This window comes from Dreissena polymorpha, chromosome 12, assembly GCF_020536995.1.
Source record: "Dreissena polymorpha isolate Duluth1 chromosome 12, UMN_Dpol_1.0, whole genome shotgun sequence".
Lineage (NCBI taxonomy): Eukaryota > Metazoa > Mollusca > Bivalvia > Myida > Dreissenidae > Dreissena > Dreissena polymorpha.
The window spans coordinates 27,817,293-27,838,846 of NC_068366.1; the positions used below are offsets into that span (position 1 = coordinate 27,817,293).

General features: G+C 38.2%; 1 protein-coding gene across 6 annotated transcripts in view; it reads right to left on the minus strand.

The window, feature by feature from the left end:
* The window catches only part of LOC127853309 (kinetochore protein NDC80 homolog), a 100,143-nt gene that overhangs the window by 57,651 nt on the left and 20,938 nt on the right, over positions 1-21,554 (minus strand). For all 6 annotated transcript variants that reach the window (XM_052387725.1, XM_052387723.1, XM_052387724.1 and 3 more), the window contains exons 5-6: positions 19,941-20,126; positions 13,470-13,550 (exon numbers count right to left, since the gene is read on the minus strand). In XM_052387725.1, coding sequence (XP_052243685.1) covers positions 13,470-13,550; positions 19,941-20,126 — 267 coding nt within the window. The remainder of the gene's footprint in view (positions 1-13,469; positions 13,551-19,940; positions 20,127-21,554) is intronic.

Here is a 21,554-nt window from a genome sequence, read left to right on the forward strand (position 1 = left end):
TTCTGTCAAAATGCATGCCAGAGTTATCTGACTTTGCCTGTCCAGTCCCCTAATGATAGGAAGTAAGTGTACCAAGTTTGAATGCAATAGCATTGATACTTTCTGAGAAAAGTGGACCTAAACGCAAAACTTAACCGGACGCCGATGCCGACGCAGTCGCCGACGTGATGACAATAGCTCATTTTTTTTTTTCAAAAAATAGATGAGCTAAAAATTGTGTGCGTATGGAAAGGCCTTGTCCATATACATGCATACCAAATATGAAGGTTATATCACAAGGGACATAGAAGTTATGAGCATTTTTCGAAACCTAAACGCAGATTTCGAAACCTAAACGCGGACCCTAAGTTCAAGGTCAAGGTCACAGGGGTAAAAAATTGTGTGCGAAAGGAAAGGCCTTGTCCATACACACATGCATACCAAATATGAAGGTTATATCTCAAGGGACATAGAAGTAATAAGCATTTTTCGAAACCTAAACGCAGATTTCGAAACCTAAACGCGGACCCTTAGTTCAACGTCAAGGTCACAGAGGTAAAAATTTAGGTGCGTATGGAAAGGCCTTGTCCATATACACATGCATACCAAATATGAAGGTTATATCTCAAGGAACATAGAAGTCATGAGCATTTTTCAAAACCTAAACGCAGATTTTGAAACCTAAAGCAGACCCTATTTCAAGGTCAAGGTCACAGGGCTAAAAAAATTTGTGCGTATGGAAAGGCCTTGTCCATATACACATGCATACCAAATATGAAGGTTATATTTCAAGGGACATAGAAGTTATGAGCATTTTTCGAAACCTAAACGCAGATTTTGAAACCTAAACACGGACCCTAAGTTCAAGGTCAAGGTCACAGGGGTTAAAAATTGTGTGCGTATGGAAACGCCTTGTCCATATACACATGCATACCAAATATGAAGGTTATATCTCAAAGGACATAGAAGTTATGAGCATTTATCGAAACCTAAACGCAGATTTTGAAACCTAAATGCTGACCCTAAGTTCAAGGTCAAGGTCACAGAGGTAAAAAATTGTGTGCGTATGGAAAGGCCTTGTCCATATACACATGCATACCAAATATGAAGGTTATATCTCAAAGGACATAGAAGTTATGAGCATTTTTCGAAACCTAAACGCAGATTTTGAAACCTTAATGCGGACCCTAAGTTCAAGGTCAAGGTCACAGAGCTAAAAAATGTGTGCGTAAGGAAAGGCCTTGTCCATATACACATGCATACCAAATATGAAGGTTATATCTTAAGGGACATAGAAGTTATGAGCATTTTTTGAAACTTAATGCAAAGTGTGATGGAAAGACGGACAGACAGACAGACGGACGGACGGACAGTCCGATCACTATATGTCCCCTTTTCTTCGAAAGGGGGCATAAAAACATCCAACCTCGAATAACAACAAACACATAAATGAAACACAACTACACTGTATTATTATGGAAACATTAATAATCAAAGGGGATTAACTACTGTATTCTTAAATGCAATATTTAGAAGAGTTGTCTCACATGTTACATGACCTTAATTGTTTGCAAACCTTTTTACTATATAAATATAAGGAAAACTGCCACCTCCCCCTGGCAACCATGTTTTTCAACAGACCGGAACTATTTTCAAACTTAACTCACGTATCTAGGAAACAAAAGTTCTGACAAAATTTGATGAAAATTGGGCCAAAAATGTGACTTCTAGAGTGTTGACATGTTTTCACTATATACATTGTACATATAGAGAAAAATGTCCCGCCCAATGGCGGCCATGTTTTATCACCGATCTGGACCATTTTCGAACTCGTCCGAGAAATCAATAAAACCAATGTTTTGCAACTTTCATGATGATTGGGCAAAAATTGTGACTTCCAGAGTGTTTACAAGGTTTCTCTGTAGCCAAATAATGAAAACTGCTACGCCCACTGGCTGCCATGTTTTTCAACGGACCGGAACCACTTTTGAACTCAACCAACATATCATAAAAACAAACATTTTGACAAAGTTACATGAAGATTGGGCACAGGGCCCTCAATCTATTAAATCTGCCGCCTAAATTCGGCGGCAGTCACCCGCCTGAAAAGTATACTTTTTTCCCCTTTTGGGGGGGAAAAATCCCCCCCCCCCAAAAAAAATAATTTTTTGTTTGTTTTTTAAATAGAAAGATGTGTCTCATGATTATTATATCTCAATTCTATTTCAATTTAATCTTAACAAACATACTAAATTATGAAAAATGCAATATAGTGCAAACATGTACAAATGTAAAAATGAGAGATTAAGTAAAAAAATCCCCCAAAAACGGAAACGCCGCGAAAAATTACCCCTCCTTAGGGCTGCGGACCCCTTCCCCCAAAGTCGTGTGAGGGCACTGGGGCATGAAAATTTAATGTGACTTCTACAGTGTTTAGAAGTTTTTTGTTTTTTTACCTAGTGACCTAGGTTTTTACCTCGACCGAGATTTCATTGGGACGAAGCTTCTGAACAAGTTTTATGAAGATCGGACAATAAATGTGGCCTCTAGAGTGTTTGCGAACAAATGTTAATGGACGGACAGACAGACAGACGTCGGACAAAGACCGGTCACAATAGCTCACCTGAGCAATCAGGTGAGCTAAAAATGCACATAATTGCACTTTAACAGTATCTTGCTGAATCATTTTTAATTTGAATCTTTTTTGATACTATTTTTTTACTTCACAAATGTACAATACTGCTAGAAAACAAATATATTAAATGTAGTCTACAAGAATAAGCAAATATGTTGCTAAATATAAAATCAATTATATTCTTTACTGTTTTGTGACGGGAAAGAATTAAATAAACACATTTATATGATGCAAGGCAGGTTTAAAACAGAATGAATAGCAATCTGCCACATATGTTTGATTAAAATGTGAGTGACCCAATTTGTTCAGCTATTATATGTATTTTACACACTATACTAACACTACAAAGCCCTAAAAAAATAACCTGCATTGTGACTTTCTTTGAGGGTTCACATAATAACAAGGAACAAAATTGTCACAAAACCAGGTTTTCAATTTGAAAAAATTCTGATAAAGGGAAACATGTCAAACTGAACTGATTGATAAAAATTAACCCCCTTTGTTTCAAAATAAATCTATTTTTAGTCGTGGCGACCTTGACCTTGGAGATATTGACGTAATTCTTTTGTGCGACACACCGTCCAATGATGGTGGACAAATGATTTTAAAATCTCACAATGAATGACATAGTTATGGCGCGGACAAGCTCATTTATGGCCATTTTTTACCTTTGAACTCAAAGTGTGACCTTGACCTTGGAGATATCGACGTAATTCTTTCGCGAGACACACTGTCTAATGATGGTGAACAAATGTGCCAAATAATTATAAAATCTCACAATGAATGACAAAGTTATGGCCCGGACAAGCTTGTTCCGCCCGCCCACCAGACATTCGCCAATCTAATAACTAGTTTTTTCCTTCGGAAAACCTGGTTAAAAACAACATATCTACATTGATCCAGCAATGTAAGGAGAATGTTACAACTTAGAACATGAAATTTTTTCAAAAATTCAAAAATGGCCAAATATTTTTTTTCAACAAGTCAGATTGGAATTTTCAATTTGCATTCAAAGAAACTTTAGTTCAGATCACTTTTGTGTATCAGTCATTGTTTGTACAGATTCATACTAAGCCTAGATATTGTCAAGATAAACATTTTGACCAAGTTTAATCAAGATACAGTGGTACATGTGGCCTCTAGAGTGATATCAAGGTTTTTCTAATATCTGACCTGGTTACCTAGTTTTTGACCCAGAATTGTATGCCGCCTATACATTGTCAAGATAAGCATTCTGAGCAAGTTTGATCAAGAATAGATTTAACATGTGACTTCAAGTGCGGAAACAAGCTAAAAGATTACTACACAAAACGCCGGACACAGGGTGATCACAAAAGCTACTTTGTGCTCAGGTGAGCTAAAACATATAACTGTATCCTAATATCATTGAAATATTTGTTCCCGTTCCTTAGTTACAACTCATTCAATGCACATTTTCAATGTGGAAAAGGCATAAGAGATTGTGATACGTCCAAGTATTCGCAAGTATACTTTTTACTGATATACTAAATATCGATCGACCAATCAGTGATCCATAAATAGGGAGGGCTGGTTGCTAACCACCTGCCGCCATTCTCTAGGCAAGCCTAATGCCTAGTTCTCATTTATTCAACAAGTTTTTTTTTATAATTTCGTTCGAAAAAATAGGAAATGAAATATAATAAAATGGTGTAAATATGGTATATGTAACTCGGACAGTCAGTATCCAGAAAGATAAGTTAGAGGAATTTAATTTATACCATTACCAACGTGGAAATGTAGTCTTGACAAGAGCGAGTGGAAGCTCACCATAATTGCCCTTATAGACAAAAAATTTATTTCAGAAAATGTCATACAAGCAATATTAAGTATGAATGATATCACATGCATATGTTCACAATTAGGGAATATTGGTATTTGCGTAACTTAACGAAATCAACGTAATAATTCGCTATTTATGTCAGAAATAAGTGAAAACTATTTTATGCTACTATTTAAACGCATTGATAAATGCCACCTTTTGATGTTCACTTTAATTATAATGATTTATAAATGTCAAAAAAGTAATGTTGAATATTATAATATCACTTTTATAAGTAATAACATGGGGGATTTCGATACCCACTCGGTGTCAGAAAGCGTGCAAAACTTTAGCAAAATCCCAGTTATAAAGCACTATTTGTGACAAATACATGTGGAAACAAGAGATGTGTTTGTCAGAAACACAACACCCCCTAATGTGCCACTTTTATTTATTTTTTTACCTTTGACCTTGAAGGATGACCTTGACCTTTCACCACTCAAAATTTGCAGCTCCATGAGATACACATGCATGCCATATATCAAGTTGCTATCATCAATATTGCAAAAGTTATGACCAAGGTTTTAGTTTTGGGACACACACAATGAATGACTGACACAGTGACAGACAGACAGGCCAAAAACAATATACACCCGATCTTTCGATCTGGGGGCATAAAAACCTTTTGTTAGTATTTTCATAAAAAAATAACATGGGCTAAGAGGTAGAGGTGTTAATTTATTACTAATTCTACTAATACAATCATTATATGTAGTAACAGGTTAGATTTTGGTAATCGTGAAAGCGTTTGGGAGCGTGTTTCAAGTACCAAAATACCCATTATACATAGCTAATGTTCTTTATAAACTAATATTTTTTGCATAATAAATATATGACACAAACCCCTTTTACCAGTGTTACAGGGGGGGGGGGGGGGGTAGGATAAAAGCCCATAAAAACTAAAGCTTTGTCACAGACATGACGAATACCCCCACATGCCGCATTGACACATAATATTTTGCATGTCGTCTTCAAAAAAAAACAGCGGACATCATGCTCAATTTTTAAAACGCACTAAGTGACCCCTTGACCTAGGTTTTGACCCAGAAAGGCCCATGTTCTAACTTGACCTTAAGATCATCTCCATAAAACTTCTGACCAAGTTTGGTGAAGATCCGATGTAAACTGACACCATGCTGAATGTTAAACAAAAGCACCGCCTTGCGGGTGCAGACCGCTCATCTATTTTCTTTTTAAAGGTGAAGGGACTCAATCACAAAGGAGGGAGGGGTGGAGTGAAGAGGGGTGTATAGTGTGGGGGGTGTGGACATTTATTACATTATCTTCCAAAAATGCGGTAAAAAAAATGCAAAAAAAAAAATTTTGTTTTGGGGGTGGGGGGGGGGGGGGGGGGGGGATTCTTAGGTGCGAATGTTGGACGGTATTTAAAAAAAAAAAAAATAAAAATAAATATTTGTGTTTTTTTAACAGTTTCAAAAAAAAAAAATTGGGGGGGGGGGGGGAAGGTGGGTGGGGGGGTGGGGTGGGGTGGGGGTATAGTGTGAGGGTGTAGTGGTCATTTGTGAGATGATCTTAAAAAAAAAAGTTATGCAACTTGTCCTTTTACTGTACCTTTACGATAGTTTGCGAGTGTTCGAAGTATGCAAGCAATATCTATGATACTTTAGGGGTAAAGTGGACCAAAACACAAAACTTAACCAAATTTTCAATTTTCTAAGTATAAAGGGCCCATAATTCCGTCCAAATGCCAGTAAGAGTTACATAACTTTGCCTGCACAGTCCCCTTATGATAGTTAATAAGTGTTGCAAGTATGAAAGCAATAGCTTTGATACTGTAGGAATAAAGTGGACCTTAACACCAAACTTAACCAAATTTTCAATTTTCTAAGTATAAAAAGGGCACATAATTCTGTCAAAATGCCAGTCAGAGTTACATAACTTTGCCTCCACAGTCCCCTCATGATAGTTAGTAAGTGTTGCAAGTATGAAAGCAATAGCTTTGATACTTAAGGAATAAAATGGACCTAAACATAAAAATTAACCAAAATTTTCAATTTTCTTAGTATAAAAAGGGCACATAATTCTGTCAAAATGCACGCCAGAGTTATCTAACTTTGCCTGCCCAGTCCCCTCATGATAGTAAGTAAGTGTACAAAGTTTGAATGCTATAGCATTGATACTTAAGTGGACCTAAACACAAAACTTAAACGGACGCCGACGCCAACGCCGACGCCAAGGTGATGACAATAGCTCATAATTTTTTTTCAAAAAATAGATGAGCTAAAAACGCACTAAGTGACCCCGTGACCTAGTTTTAGGCCCGGAATGGCCCATGTTCAAACTTGTCCTAGAGATCATTTAGATAAAACTTGTGACCAAGTTTGGTGAGGATTGGATAAAAAGTACTTGAATGATAGAGCGGACATGGTGAGGTTTAAAACGCACTAAGATACCCTGTGACCTAGTTTTTGACCTGGCATAAGCCATATTCAAATTGACCTAGACATCATCTAGATACAACTTCTGACCAAGTTTGGTAAAGATTGGATGAAAACTACTTGAATAAGAGAGCGGACAACATTGCGATGTTAAAAACGCACTAAGTGACCCCGTGACCTTGTTTTTGACCCGGCATGACCCATGTTCAAACTTGACCTAGACATTATCAAGATACAACTTCTGACCAATTTTGGTGAAGATTGGAAAAAAAACTACTTGAATTAGAGAGCGGACAACATGGTGAGGTTTAAAACACACTAAGTAACCCGTGACCTAGTTTTTGACCCGGCATGGCCCATGTTCGAACTTGACCTACACATCATCTAGTTACAACTTCTGACCAAGTGTGGTGAAGATCAGATTTAAACTACTTGAAATAGAGAGCGGACACCATGCTCAATGTGTAAAACGTACTAAGTGACCCTGTGACCTAGTTTTTTATCTGGCATGGCCCATGTTCGAACTTGGCCTTCAGATCATCTAGATAAAATTTCTGACCATGTTTGGTGAAGATCTGATAAAAACTACTTGAATAAGAGAGAGGACACCATGCTGAATGTTAAAAAACGCACTAAGTGACCCCATGACCTAGTTTTTGACCTGGCAAGGCAAATGTTCGAACTTGGTCTTAAGATCATCTAGATACAACTTCTGACCAAGTTTGGTGAAGATCGGATGAAAAAAATTGAATTAGAGAGCGGACAACATGCTGAATGTTTAAAACGCACTAAGTGACCCCGTGACCTAGTTTTTGACCCTGCAAGGCCCATGTTTGAACTTGGCCTAGACATCATGTAGATACAATTTCTGACCAAGTTTGGTGAAGTTCGGATGAAAACTACTTGAATTAGAGAGCGGACACTTAATACGGACCGACAGACAGACCGACAGGCAAGTTCACTCCTATATACCCCCCTAAACTTCGTTTGTGGGGGTATAATTATCAGGAATACTGGTTAATCTATAGGCAATTTATAGGCAAAGAAGCCACTTTGGTGTAAGCTTGTCTAGGTTTTCTAACCGCTAAGCCATGTGACTAAGTGGGCGGAGCGATCATTGTCCAGGCGAGATGTCAATTCCTAGCAATAATACCTGCAAGGCTTTGATAGAAAATCTAATTGCATTTCCTCATAGTTTACCATGATTTAAGACACCAGATGTAAACAGCCAGGAAAATCGCTCTAAATTATAAAACAGCGTCATAAATATAGATAATTATCAGGATTCTAAATGTTCTTCACTGTTAGCATGTGTGCTTTCTTCTAGTGCTGACATGCATTTATCATCCACCTATTTTAGCATTGCAAAATAAAAACTGATCGATTACACATTCCTGTTCCAAAACAGTATTTCATGAATACTATCACTGCAAGATTCAAGTTTTCAGTTTATTAGATGTCTGGCTTTAGGGATTTTTATAAAAATCCAAGCAATAATAGACATGGCTATTTACAAAACAAGCACTGGATGATCTGAATCATGAAACGGTTTTTAGTTGTTCGCGAGTTTTGAAAGTCAGTCTGCTCTTAACTATGCTAGGTGGAGCGTGGTTGTATTGGACAATCGATATTGGCCAATTAAAAGAGCGCACACTTTGCATAAGCAACAGCACTACCTGCAGTAAAGTTATTCTGACGACGAATGACATACATGCCATACGCTATGAGCTTCTGCTCTATTAGGCTTGGAACGATAACGAATCGCATCTGCCTGTTTATAATTCACCACTAGTAAACTGCAGACAGCAAGTGTGGGTATGTAATCAATAGTGTTTAACAGCTTGTGCGAAGACATTGGCAAGTCTAGTGTTTAACAGCTTGTGCGACAACATTGGCCAGTTTATCATTGAAATCTGTACATATTGGCTGCTTTCAGGGAAAACAGGGCTTAATGCATGTCAAACAAGCAAATTCATTGAATTGATGTCTACCGCCAATATGCTTCTGGACACAAAATGTTATATTTGACACTCCAAAAAGCATTTTTTCTAGATACAAAGGGCCAAAACTCTGTTATTAACAGATGTTGTACAATGCCATTTGGCGTGCATCATCCTCTTATCCATATATATACTCATACCAAGTTTCAATTAAATCCGCCAAAGCACTTCAAAGATATGGCTAGGGACGGACGGAAAGACGGACAGACAACGCCAAAACAATATCCCCCTGCCTATGGCAGGGGATAATAAGATTAGCCTGTGCACACTCAGGGGTGTGATTGAGGTGAAGTCTGAGGGGAGGAAAATTCTGCAGACTGATTTTGAGTACCGAATCACGTGCATAATGTAATGTCAAACCTTAAAACAGACATTTTAATAAACACCATCTTAAACTTGTGATCAAAATCAATGAGTGTTCCAATACCTGTGAACGATGACGGCAATCTTTCGTTTGAGCTCAATGCCTTTAAATTCTACATAAGGTCAAGAATGTTACAGTGTGCAACAAACGACAATTTACCTATGTTTACGTAGTTCAAGATTTTTTCACATGAATAGAAATTGATGTCAGCCTTACCAAGACAGTTGATCTTCCATACCCATCCAGAAAGTGGCATGGCTTTCTGATTTATATCCACTTTTGTTTCTTTCCTTTCCCATTTAATTTTGTTTATCAATAATTGTTAAATCTAAGATTTTGTGAGATTCGTTCGTTCGTCTTCATTAACCCTTCACAAAGGCGCCATTTGCAACCAAGTTAGCAAAGAAACTATGAAACACATTTTAAAAGACCGATTTTAATTGGAAGATTGGGAAACGACAGCCAATGACTTCGCTCGTTCAAAAAAAAGCTAAGACAGAATACCAGTGTAATATGCGGAGACGTTTCATAGGCCTCGGATTATTCGGGCCGCTTATGAAATACACTCACAGATTCAGTCGTTTTTTCACCCATTTTTTTCCGAATTTACGCGAATTGCGGAAATGTCCCCGGACACCCCAATGCGCGAAAATCCGCAGAAAAATCAAAACCCTGATACTGATTAGCCTGTGCAATGCGCACAAGCTAATCAAGGACGACACTTTCTGATTTTATGGGCTTTTTTGTCTAAAGAGAGTCTCTGGTACAGGGATGACAATTAATGCATATGCATTAAGCCCTGTTTTCCCAAAATGAAGCTTAATCAAGCAAATTCATTGAATTAATATTCCCCGCCATTATACTTCTGGAAACAAAGGTTTTCTGGACGGATGGACAACGCCAACATGCATCATTCTCTTATCCATATATATACTCATACCAAGTTTCAATGAAATCCGTCAAAGAACTTCCAAGATATGGCTCCGGACACACAAAAAAAGCATTTTTTCAAGATACAAAGGGCCATAACTCCGTTATTATCTGATGGTGTACAATGCCATTTGGCGTGCATCATCCTCTTATCCATATACATGTATATACTCATACCAAGTTTCAAGGAAATCCCCCAAAGCACTTCAAATATATGTCTCCGGACACAAAAGTGTCTGACGGACGGAAAGACGGACAACGCCAAAACAATATCCCTCCGCCTATGGCGGGGGATAATTATCTTTTTTATTAATGATTTGAAAAAAACAACACATCTCAACCTGTGCTTTAAGACACACTCTTTATAAATTTGAATGGGTTGTATGGAACGCCTTGACTGTCTTATAATACCAAAATTTATGATATCACGTCAATTTGACAGTAAAGGCGTTCCATAGGGTTGTGTTCATTTTAAACTTGTGATATTAAAAGCTATTACATAATTTTGAAAACTGAGTTGTGTCTAAGATTATGCAAAAGCAAAACAACTTCAGTGCCTTCAGCGCTTTGATTATTACAATCCATAGAATTTTCTGAATTTAATTTTAAACCAAATTAAAAACAATCAAATTCCTTGAATGGATATCCCTCACCATCTTAAGTTTGTTTATTGATGGGTGCAAATCCCTTTATATTTGGTATAATCCTAAAAAAATTTGTTCATGACAATTCTCCTAATTGTTATCTATACACACATACAGTTTCATATTGAAATCTTCTAGGGTGTCTAATTTAAAGTCATGAAAAGTTACAAAATACAAGAAAACAAGTGCTATAGCTCTTATTTAAGAAAAGGTTATGGCTTTTGTTCATGGCACTTTTCATTGATATCAATACACCCATGAAGTTTCATGACGAAGTCTTGTTTGGTATCTGAGATATAGCCATACAAAAAACAAGGGCAAGAACAATTATTTCAGAAAGTGTAAGATTATGGTTCACGTGCATGTCACTTCTCCTTATTGATATCTATAAATCCATGAAGTTTCATGTTGATATCTTACTTCATTTCTGAGATATAAACATGAAAAGTTTTGTGAAAAATAGACTGACAGAATTACAGATTAACGGACAAAGCCAATTCTATATCCCTCCACCTTTGGAGGGGGATAACACGAAACAAAATAATTTTTTTAATAAATGCCACAAGAACAAGTTTTCAACATTTCCTAATGAATTTCATTCAATGAATACTGTAATCCCAAGCTATGCATTTACCCTACCTCTTTTGGGAAAGGTTTCGTGGGCCCCTCAGAAGGGGAGTGTTCCAATTCAAGCATAAATGTGCATTAATCACACACGTAAACATGAATTATTACACATACAAGCACTGCCTTGTACATAATTGCGCATACAAATAATAGTGTAGACGTTAGCCGAAAATCCCATTAACCATGGTTCAATAGTTTACGCTAAAATGACCCAGTTGTCTGCATTCAACTTTGTTTCAGGCTTTTTTCTAACAATTTTGGGGAAAAGTACCAGAGTTAAATTGGGAAATTCATGCTATACCATTGTCAATATTGGGAATAGTTGTAAATTATACAAATAATAAAAATAAGGATAAAATTTACATTTGAATAAATTTTAATTTCACTTCAAATTATGAGAAGTAAAAAACCAAGGTATGTAACCATGTGTTTGCAGTCCTATTCCATCTCATTTTAATTATGTTTGTGTTAAGAGTTTAATATTGTATTTCTAGACATTTAATTTAATACCCAATCTAAGATTTCTTCTATGCTATACAATGATAAAATTGGTTATTCATATGATTTAGAAGTAAGGTGTATTAGTACTTATACCAAAATTTCAAAGGTCAAAGAAATTAGTTCTAAAATCTTCAACTCCTTGTATTTAAATATTTCCTTAATCTGACACACCACAAATGTTGGGAAAAGATGCAGTTAAGAGAATACTATCAAATTTAATAGGGCAGGTGGAAACAGATTTTGATATTTTTCACACAAAACACAGGGGGGATTTTGTGTCTGAACAAAAAAATTATTGAGATTTCCATTGCTTGTCGTTGATGAAGAAGGTTTGGCAATGTGAGTGTGCTCTGAGACTGACGGGAAGGAATATTGAAACTGGTTGAAACAAAATTATTCATCATCATCAATTTGTCAAAAGACAATTAATAGTTACAAACAACCACTGACTGCAAATTTATAATGACTTAATTAGAATAAGAATAAAGATCTCATGTCATCCAAAAATATATGTAAGTTTTAATCAAATTTAAAAAAAACACACTTATTAACAAATAGTTTCTAAGGGAGAACTAATTGTTAAAAAAAGCTTCAGTGAAAACTCATTGACTTATCTGTTGCCCTGTTGGAACGAGACTCTTTATAACCACCCTAAAAACATGTGTACAGTTTAATTTGCATATCTTTAGTCGATACAAAAATAAGGATATTCTTCATGGAAACGTTTACCAGACATACAAAGGAAGTGCAACCCCAAGATATCATTGGATCAAATGTTCTGACCAAGTTTCATGTAGAGTGAACTATAAATGTAACTTTAAGAGTGCTAACAAGGTTTTACTATAACCATATAAGGATAAATTCCCCGACCCCTAGCTATCTTTTTCAACAGACAGTAACTAGTTTTTTACTGTTCCAAGATAGCATTAAAACAAATCTGACCAAGTGTTATGAAGATTGGACAATAAATGTGATTTTAGAGGAAAAATGCCCCGCCCCCCAGGCGGCCATGTTTTTCAACCAACTGGAATCATTTGGGACAATAAATGTTGCCTCTACTATAGCCATATTAGGAAAAATTCCCTATCCCTGGTGGCCATGTTTTTCAAGCAACCGTAACCATTATCAAACTCTTCTAACCAAATTTCAATTGAATTTCATGAAGATTAAACAATAAATGTGGCCTCTCTAGTGTTAACAAGACAAATGTTGACGCCGCACGAGGCACAAAAAGCGATCACAAAAGCTCACCATGAACACAGAGCACATTGTGCTCAGGTGAGCTAAAAAGGGGCATAATTCAATTAAATTGCACATCAAATTAATTGAACTTAGTTAATGACCTCACCCAACTGCTGCAAGCACATGTTTGAAGTTTTGAGTGAATATCTGTAGTAGAAACAGTGATTTATAGATTTTGCACGTTTACCTTAACCCGAGCATTAGGCAGACGCTGACAATGGGTGAGTAGTATGGATCAGACTATCTTGTGAACATTGAAACTAATAATACAATTCCATATATAATATAACCAGACTACAAATACATACCAGGCTTTCAGATTTGGTTTCAAAATCATCACTGGGGAACAGCATGGACTCCATGGAAAACTCTGACAGATTCATTATGATCTGGAATGGAGCACAAAAAGCAAACATATCGTAAATAATTCAACTGCAAACGAGCTTTAACTAGAAATTTATTATCATGTGGGCGATTCAATAAGCTTATGCAACAAAAGTGATGGCAAACTTAAATTTAATGACACTTCACACTATAAATTTACATGTCAAAAATCACATCATAACATTTACAACTTTGTTCTTATAATTGTTTTAAATCTGTGATTATAAATTGTATATTAGATAAGGGTAACAAGTATTTAATTATAAGACTAGAAATTTGTCACAGACGTGATGTATAGCCCTACGTGCCGCATTGACACAGACTATTTTGCATGCTGTCTTCACAAAACAAGCAACTCTAATTTATGGTGATTTTTAAGAATAATTATGCCATTATCATTTATGGCCATTTTGACCTTTGAACTAATGAATTCTTTCAATGACACACTGTCCAATGGCTGTGAACAAAAGTAATGTACACAGTCATTTTAAAATCTCACCATGAAAGACATAGTTATGGTCGGGACAAGCTCATTTATGGCCATTTTTCATATTTGAACTCCAAGTGTGACCTTGACCTTGGAGATATCAAAGTACTTATTTCGCATGACACAACGTCCCATGATGGTGAACACATGCACCAAGTCATTTTAAAATCTAACAATAACTGACATAGTTATGGCCCGAACAAACTTTTGGTTTCAAACGCACTTAGTGATCCCGTGACCTATTTTTTGACCTGGCATGACCCATATTCAAACTTTACCTAGACATCATCTAGATACAAATTCTGACCAAGTTTGATGAAGATCGGATGAAATTTTTGTTACAGACAGACTGACTATCAAAGTGACTCCTATATAGCCCCCATTACCAATGGTAATGGGGGTATAATAACACTAGAAACAATTTCATGGCCAAGGAATCAAGCCTACAAACTGCAGGGCTCTACCAGATGAGAAGGCCGGTCCATACTCACATTGATGTTGTCTATGAGGTAGACAAGGGCTGCCAGGAGGGAGGGCCAGCCCATACTCACATTGATGTGAGGTAGACAAGGGCTGCCAGGAGGGAGGGCCAGCCCATACTCACATTGATGTTGTCTATGGAGTAGACGAGGGCTGCCAGGACGGAGGGCCGACCCATACCTACTTTGATGTTGTCTACAGGCTTTCTACTGCCTCTCCACAAAAAACTAGGGCAAAAGTAGGGCAAGATTTAAGCAAAAAGTAGGGCAAAGTAGGGATTTTTACTGTTAAAAAGTAGGGCTAAATAAGAAAAATTTTACCATTTTTTAGCTGGAATTAGAGTAAAATTGATACATATCCTAGTCCATCTGATGCTGTGAGAATGCCTTGTTTTGCCCATTCTTGAAATACAGGCACCTGAAATTTTTATTTCTCATTTAACATCAATTTACTCAATGGAATACATTAATGAACATGGCATTCAAAACATACACTGTTAATCTTATAAAGCAAAGTACAAAAGCCCTTTCCTCCATGAATATGTACCAAACTTCACCCGATATAAATATACATGTATAAGTATTCTTGCACTAGTACTAAAACAAAGAATGTTCTCCCCACAGGCAATAGTGAAGAATTATATTTTTATTATAATTGTATAGGCAAACAGAGACTAATACTATTCTGTTTGCAAAGGTATTAAAATGAGTATACAAGGAGTAAAGGTTTAAGTACACATGTAATTTAGTTTCAAAGCATACATGTTAGTAAGTGTAAGAGCTATACATAAGCATGAGTATTGGCATGTACCATTGTGTGTTGTATCCATGATCATAAGCAGTTAGAAAACCTACTTGATTGCAAGGTTACATGTATGCAAAAAGAATGCAAAAAACACAAGCTTAGCATTTAATATACATAACAAGGGACAAAATTGTCACAAAACCAGGTTTTCATTGTGAAAAAAAATCTGATTAAGGGAGACAACTCAAACTGAACTTTTGAAATGAACAAACAAAATTAACCCCCTTTGTAAGTTTGTTTCAAAATAAATCTATTTTAAGTTGTGGTGACCTTGACATTGGAGATATTGACGTGATTCTTTCGTGCGACACACCGTCCCATGATGGTGAACAAATGTGCCAAATAATTGTAAAATCTCACAATGAATGACATAGTTATGGCCCAGACAAGCTCATTTATTGCCAATTTTGACCTTTGAACTCAAAGTGTGACCTTGACCTTGGAGATATCGACGTAATTATTTCGTGCGACACACCGTCCAATGATGGTGAACAAATGTGCCGTATGATTTTAAAATATGACAATGAACGACATAGTTATGGCCCGGACAAGCTTGTTCCGCCCGCCCGCCAGCCAGCCCGCCCGCATTCGCCAATCTAATAACCAGTTTTTTCCTTCGGAAAACCTGGTTAAAAAGCAATCTTCAACACAATGATGTGGAATAGGATATGCACGCTTCAATACACTGGCCAAACATTTAAGTAATAGACTCAGTTAGTTATAGGCCATATCTACATGAACTATATTATTTGCCCGAGATATTGCTTTTCTCTTTTTGAGAATAACTGGCAATTAATTTGCTCTTTTTGCTTTCAATCTCATTTCTCTTGATAGCATCTTTGTGTTTCTGGCCCTGGCCATGGTTCAGTATTTGTGTTGCACCAGTATTTCCACACTGTATATTTTTCGTACAAAGAAAACAGTAACTAGCAAAGTCAGAGGAAGAGTCCTTTTCACACCAAGTATTTAGTTGATATCTTTACAGTCAGTTTTCCCAAGCCAGGAAGCATTAAATTTGGGTTTTCCATGTGGCATTATAGCTGGTTAGCATTGACTAGCATGCAGGAGAACTAATGCATCTAATACCTGTAATGACAGTTAGCTAAAAACACATGCACAGGCAGACAAGCTACAAGATGCTAGTGAACTGATGTCAACAGTATTTTTTTGCAAGTTGATATTTTTGCTATTAGAGCAAAATCACCTCTTCGCTAATTAACTCAATAAGAAACAGACTGTATTAATAAGGAAACCAACCTTGATCTTCTGTCAAAATCACAAAATAATCAGTTCCCTAAATCATCCACACTTAAAGCACTTGAAATAATATTGACAAGTACACTAAGCACCTGCAACAATTATTAAGAGTGGTTACAAGTAATTTTTATGTTAGTGAAACTGACTAGTTACAGTACTAAAATTGACATTGTATGGATCTAAGTTGTTAGTATGTCACTGCTGCAACATAGTATTGACACAAAGCAAATCAAGGCTGGTCAAAGCAGTTGGTCAATGCAGTGTCTTATATCAAATTACAAATGCCAGGGTGTTAATCAAATTCTAATCAATTTCTTAATTTTAAAGTAGATGCGTGTCCATAGGACACAGATGCCCCCACAAATGGCTCTGTCACAAAGATTCCTATCGTTTGCTAAATTAGGGGCCTTAACTATGTAGATATCTGATACACTTGCATCAAAATAATCAGGTATACAAGTTCAAATGCTGACAACTATTCACAGAAAGATGGCTCCAGCAGTTATACTGTTCAGCAACACAAACTTTGGGCTATGGACAGCCAGATGGACGGTCAAACAAACAATTGCAATTCACCCCCTCCCTTTTTTGTGGGGTCATACAAAATTATTTATGATTAATATGACAGTTAGGGAAAGCAAGCTTTACATATAAACTTAAATGTATTTAGTAAGAAATGAAAGCAGAATCTGCAATTACTAATTTAACCCATAAAGTTTAAAACACAGCATGGCATTTGTAGGTTCCCTCAGCTACTTCCATCATTGGAAAAAAAAGAAACTTGGTAGTGTAAAGTCTAGATGAAGTGTGCATACATTATCTGTCACCTTTATTTCAAGAAGCACATATGCTATGATTAAATAGAACATACATATATTTTCACAGTGTAAAAAGATATTATCTTACCTAAATACCAGTATGTCTGTACTGGTCAATAGCCAAGGAACCATGGTGCATTCAAGAATGGACATCACAAGGTGATCCCCCAAACACATCTGCACTGGACTCATTACAAAAGAGTCATAATGAATGGAACTTCTGCAAAATATCTAAAGAAGAAACATGTAAGCCTTCATTTTACATTTTATTTATTTCACCTGCAAAATAAAAAGAAGGGATAATAGGGCTATTTTTTTTTAAAAGAGGGAAAAGTAGGGTTAAGAAAAAAAAGTAGGGAAAAGTAGGAAAAGAAGGGGCCAGTAGAAAGCCTGTGTCTATGAGGTAGAGGAGGGCTGTCAGGTGGCAGGGCCGACCCAAACTCACATTGATGTTGTCTATGAGGTACACGAGGGTTGCCAGGAGGGAGGGCCAGCCCATACTCACATTGATGTTGTCTATGAGGTAGACGAGGGCTGCCAGGAGGGAGGGCCGACCCATACTTACATTGATGTTGTCTATGAGGTAGACAAGGGCTGCCAGGAGGGAGGGCCGACCCATACTTACATTGATGTTGTCTATGAGGTAGACAAGGGCTGCCAGGAGGGAGGGCAGACCCATACTTACATTGATGTTGTCTATGAGGTAGACAAGGGCTGCCAGGAGGGAGGGCCGGCCCATTCTCACATTGATGTTGTCTATGAGGTAGACGAGGGCTGCCAGGAGGGAGGGCCAACCCATACTTACATTGATGTTGTCTATGAGGTAGACGAGGGCTGCCAGGAGGGAGGGCCGACCCATACTTACATTGATGTTGTCTATGAGGTAGACGAGGGCTGCCAGGAGGGAGGGCCGACCCAAACTCACATTGATGTTGTCTATGAGGTAGACGAGGGCTGCCAAGAGGGAGGGCCGACCCATACTCACATTGATATTGTCTATGAGGTAGACAAGGGCTGCCAGGAGGGAGGGCCGACCCAAACTCACATTGATGTTGTCTATGAGGTAGACGAGGGCTGCCAAGAGGGAGGGCTGACCCATACTCACATTGATATTTGTGTCTATGAGGTAGACAAGGGCTGCCAGGAGGGAGGGCCGACCCAAACTCACATTGATGTTGTCTATGAGGTAGACGAGGGCTGCCAGGAGGGAGGGCTGACCCATACTCACATTGATGTTGTCTATGAGGTAGACGAGGGCTGCCAGTAAGGAGGGCTGACCCATACTCACATTGATGTTGTCTATGAGGTAGACGAGGGCTGCCAAGAGGGAGGGCCATCCCATACTTACATTGATGTTGTCTATGAGGTAGACAAGGGCTGCCAGTAAGGAGGGCCGACCCATACTCACATTGATGTTGTCTATGAGGTAGACGAGGGCTGCCAAGAGGGAGGGCTGACCCATACTCACATTGATGTTGTCTATGAGGTAGACGAGGGCTGCCAAGAGGGAGGGCCAACCCATACTTACATTGATGTTGTCTATGAGGTAGACGAGGGCTGCCAGTAAGGAGGGCCGACCCATACTCACATTGATGTTGTCTATGAGGTAGACGAGGGCTGCCAAGAGGGAGGGCCAACCCATACTTACATTGATGTTGTCTATGAGGTAGACGAGGGCTGCCAGTAAGGAGGGCCGACCCATACTCACATTGATGTTGTCTATGAGGTAGACGAGGGCTGCCAGTAAGGAGGGCTGACCCATACTCACATTGATGTTGTCTATGAGGTAGACGAGGGCTGCCAGTAAGGAGGGCTGACCCATACTCACATTGATGTTGTCTATGAGGTAGACGAGGGCTGCCAGGAGGGAGGGCCAACCCATACTTACATTGATGTTGTCTATGAGGTAGACAAGGGCTGCCAGGAGGGAGGGCCGACCCATACTTACATTAATGTTGTCTATGAGGTAGACGAGGGCTACCAGGAGGGAGGGCCGACCCTTACTTACATTGATGTTGTCTATGAGGTAGACGAGGGCTGCCAGGAGGGAGGGCCGGCCCATACATTGATGTTTCTATGCGGTAGACGAGGGCTGCCAGGAGGGAGGGCCGACCCATACTTACATTGATGTTGTCTATGAGGTAGACAAGGGCTGCCAGGAGGGAGGGCCGACCCATACTTACATTGATGTTGTCTAAGAGGTAGACAAGGGCTGCCAGGAGGGAGGGCCAACCCATACTTACATTGATGTTGTCTATGAGGTAGACGAGGGCTGCCAGGAGGGAGGGCCGACCCATACTTACATTGATGTTGTCTATGAGGTAGACAAGGGCTGCCAGGAGGGAGGGCAGACCCATAATGATACTTACATTGATGTTGTCTATGAGGTAGACGAGGGCTACCAGGAGGGAGGGCCGACCCTTACTTACATTGATGTTGTCTATGAGGTAGACGAGGGCTGCCAGGAGGTGAGGCCGACCCATACTTACATCGATGTTGTCTATGAGGTAGACAAGGGCTGCCAGGAGGGAGGGCCGACCTATACTTACATTGATGTTGTCTATGAGGTAGACAAGGGCTGCCAGGAGGGAGGGCCAGGTATGCGGGGAGCCAATTGCGAACATGGATGTCTTCGATATGAGGAACGGGTAGCCAAGCTGCTTGAGGAGCCGGGGTATCTCCTCCTCAGGCTTCTGAGGCACCTTGTACTTCGGGATGATGAACCCAACCACAAACTGAATGATACAGGCACATGTCACAGGAGGTTTACATTAAACTTAACTTATCTCCTCTTCCATTTACAAAAAAATTGCCCTAAATTTTTTTTGTTTTTTTTTTGTAAATGAAGCTTTAATAAAGCCACATCTTCTTTGAAATATTACCTAACTTGAAACCAATGACAGTGATATTGACTGGACCAGATTTAGGCACAATTACCTAGAGGTCTGCGTGTATGCTACCTTCATAAAACAAGAGATGTGTTTGTCAGAAACAAAATGCCTCCTAATGCGCCGCTTTGATTATTTTTTTTACCTTTGACCTTGAAGGATGACCTTGACCTTTCACCGCTCAAAATGTGCAGCTCCATGTGATACACATGCATGCCAAATATCAAGTTGCTACGTTCAATATTACAAAAGTTATGAAGAAGGTTAAAGTTTTGGTTAAAGTTTTGGGACACACACACATATACAATGACAGACGGGCCAAAAACAATATACCCCCGATCTTTTGATCCGGGGGCATAAAAAATACAGAAACATACATCCACACAAACTTATGTGTATGAGAAATTTACTATTTCTATTTTTAGTTACAGTGACCTTGACCTTACTGGTCCCAAGTTCAATTCCACCATAGATCAGCATTTAGGCTACCTACACACAAAGGGAAGAGGACAATACCATGCCTCGCTCGTTGTAATTGTCCTCTTCCCCAAACACAAAATGTCATCTCATGTGGATATAGAAATAGAGCTTTGCATGCACTTGTTAACTGTTATAAACATGCACAAAAACAGGCATTTGTCTGCTAAATTGCTGGTCATATTTATGAAAATTGGTCTCTGATCCCCACATGATTATTCACATGTGTGAAGTTTCCATTGAATACCTGAGGTAGTTTCAGAGATATGTACTTGCACCTACACCTTAACCTAAATTTCATTTTGCACTCGATTCATATGAATTATATAAGTGAAACTAGAGGCATCATAATGCTGAAGAGCTGGTCACAGATGTAGGTCTTGGAAAGTGAATGTTCATAAAGACCCCGAACACATATGCAGTTTTATTTCTATATATCTGCAGTAGATATATGACTGGGAATGAGATCTTGACCCATCTGGTAAAAAAATGCATTTGCCTTCTTATCTCATATTATGAAAGTGCAACATCTGACAAATCAAAAATCTAAAAGTTCTTCCCTGAATTCCTAATATTCACAAAGTCATGACATTTTTATGTATGAGTCCTCAAGATCTATTCCCCATATTTTTCTATTATTGTAAATTTTAAAACACATTAAGATACATTATGGATACAAATAAATATCAGACAAAGCATAAAAGATCATTTAGTTGTCACGTTAAAAATATAAAAGTGAGAAAAGTTGTTACAATAAATGTATTGGTCTATACTGTTATATACATCTGCTACACAGGT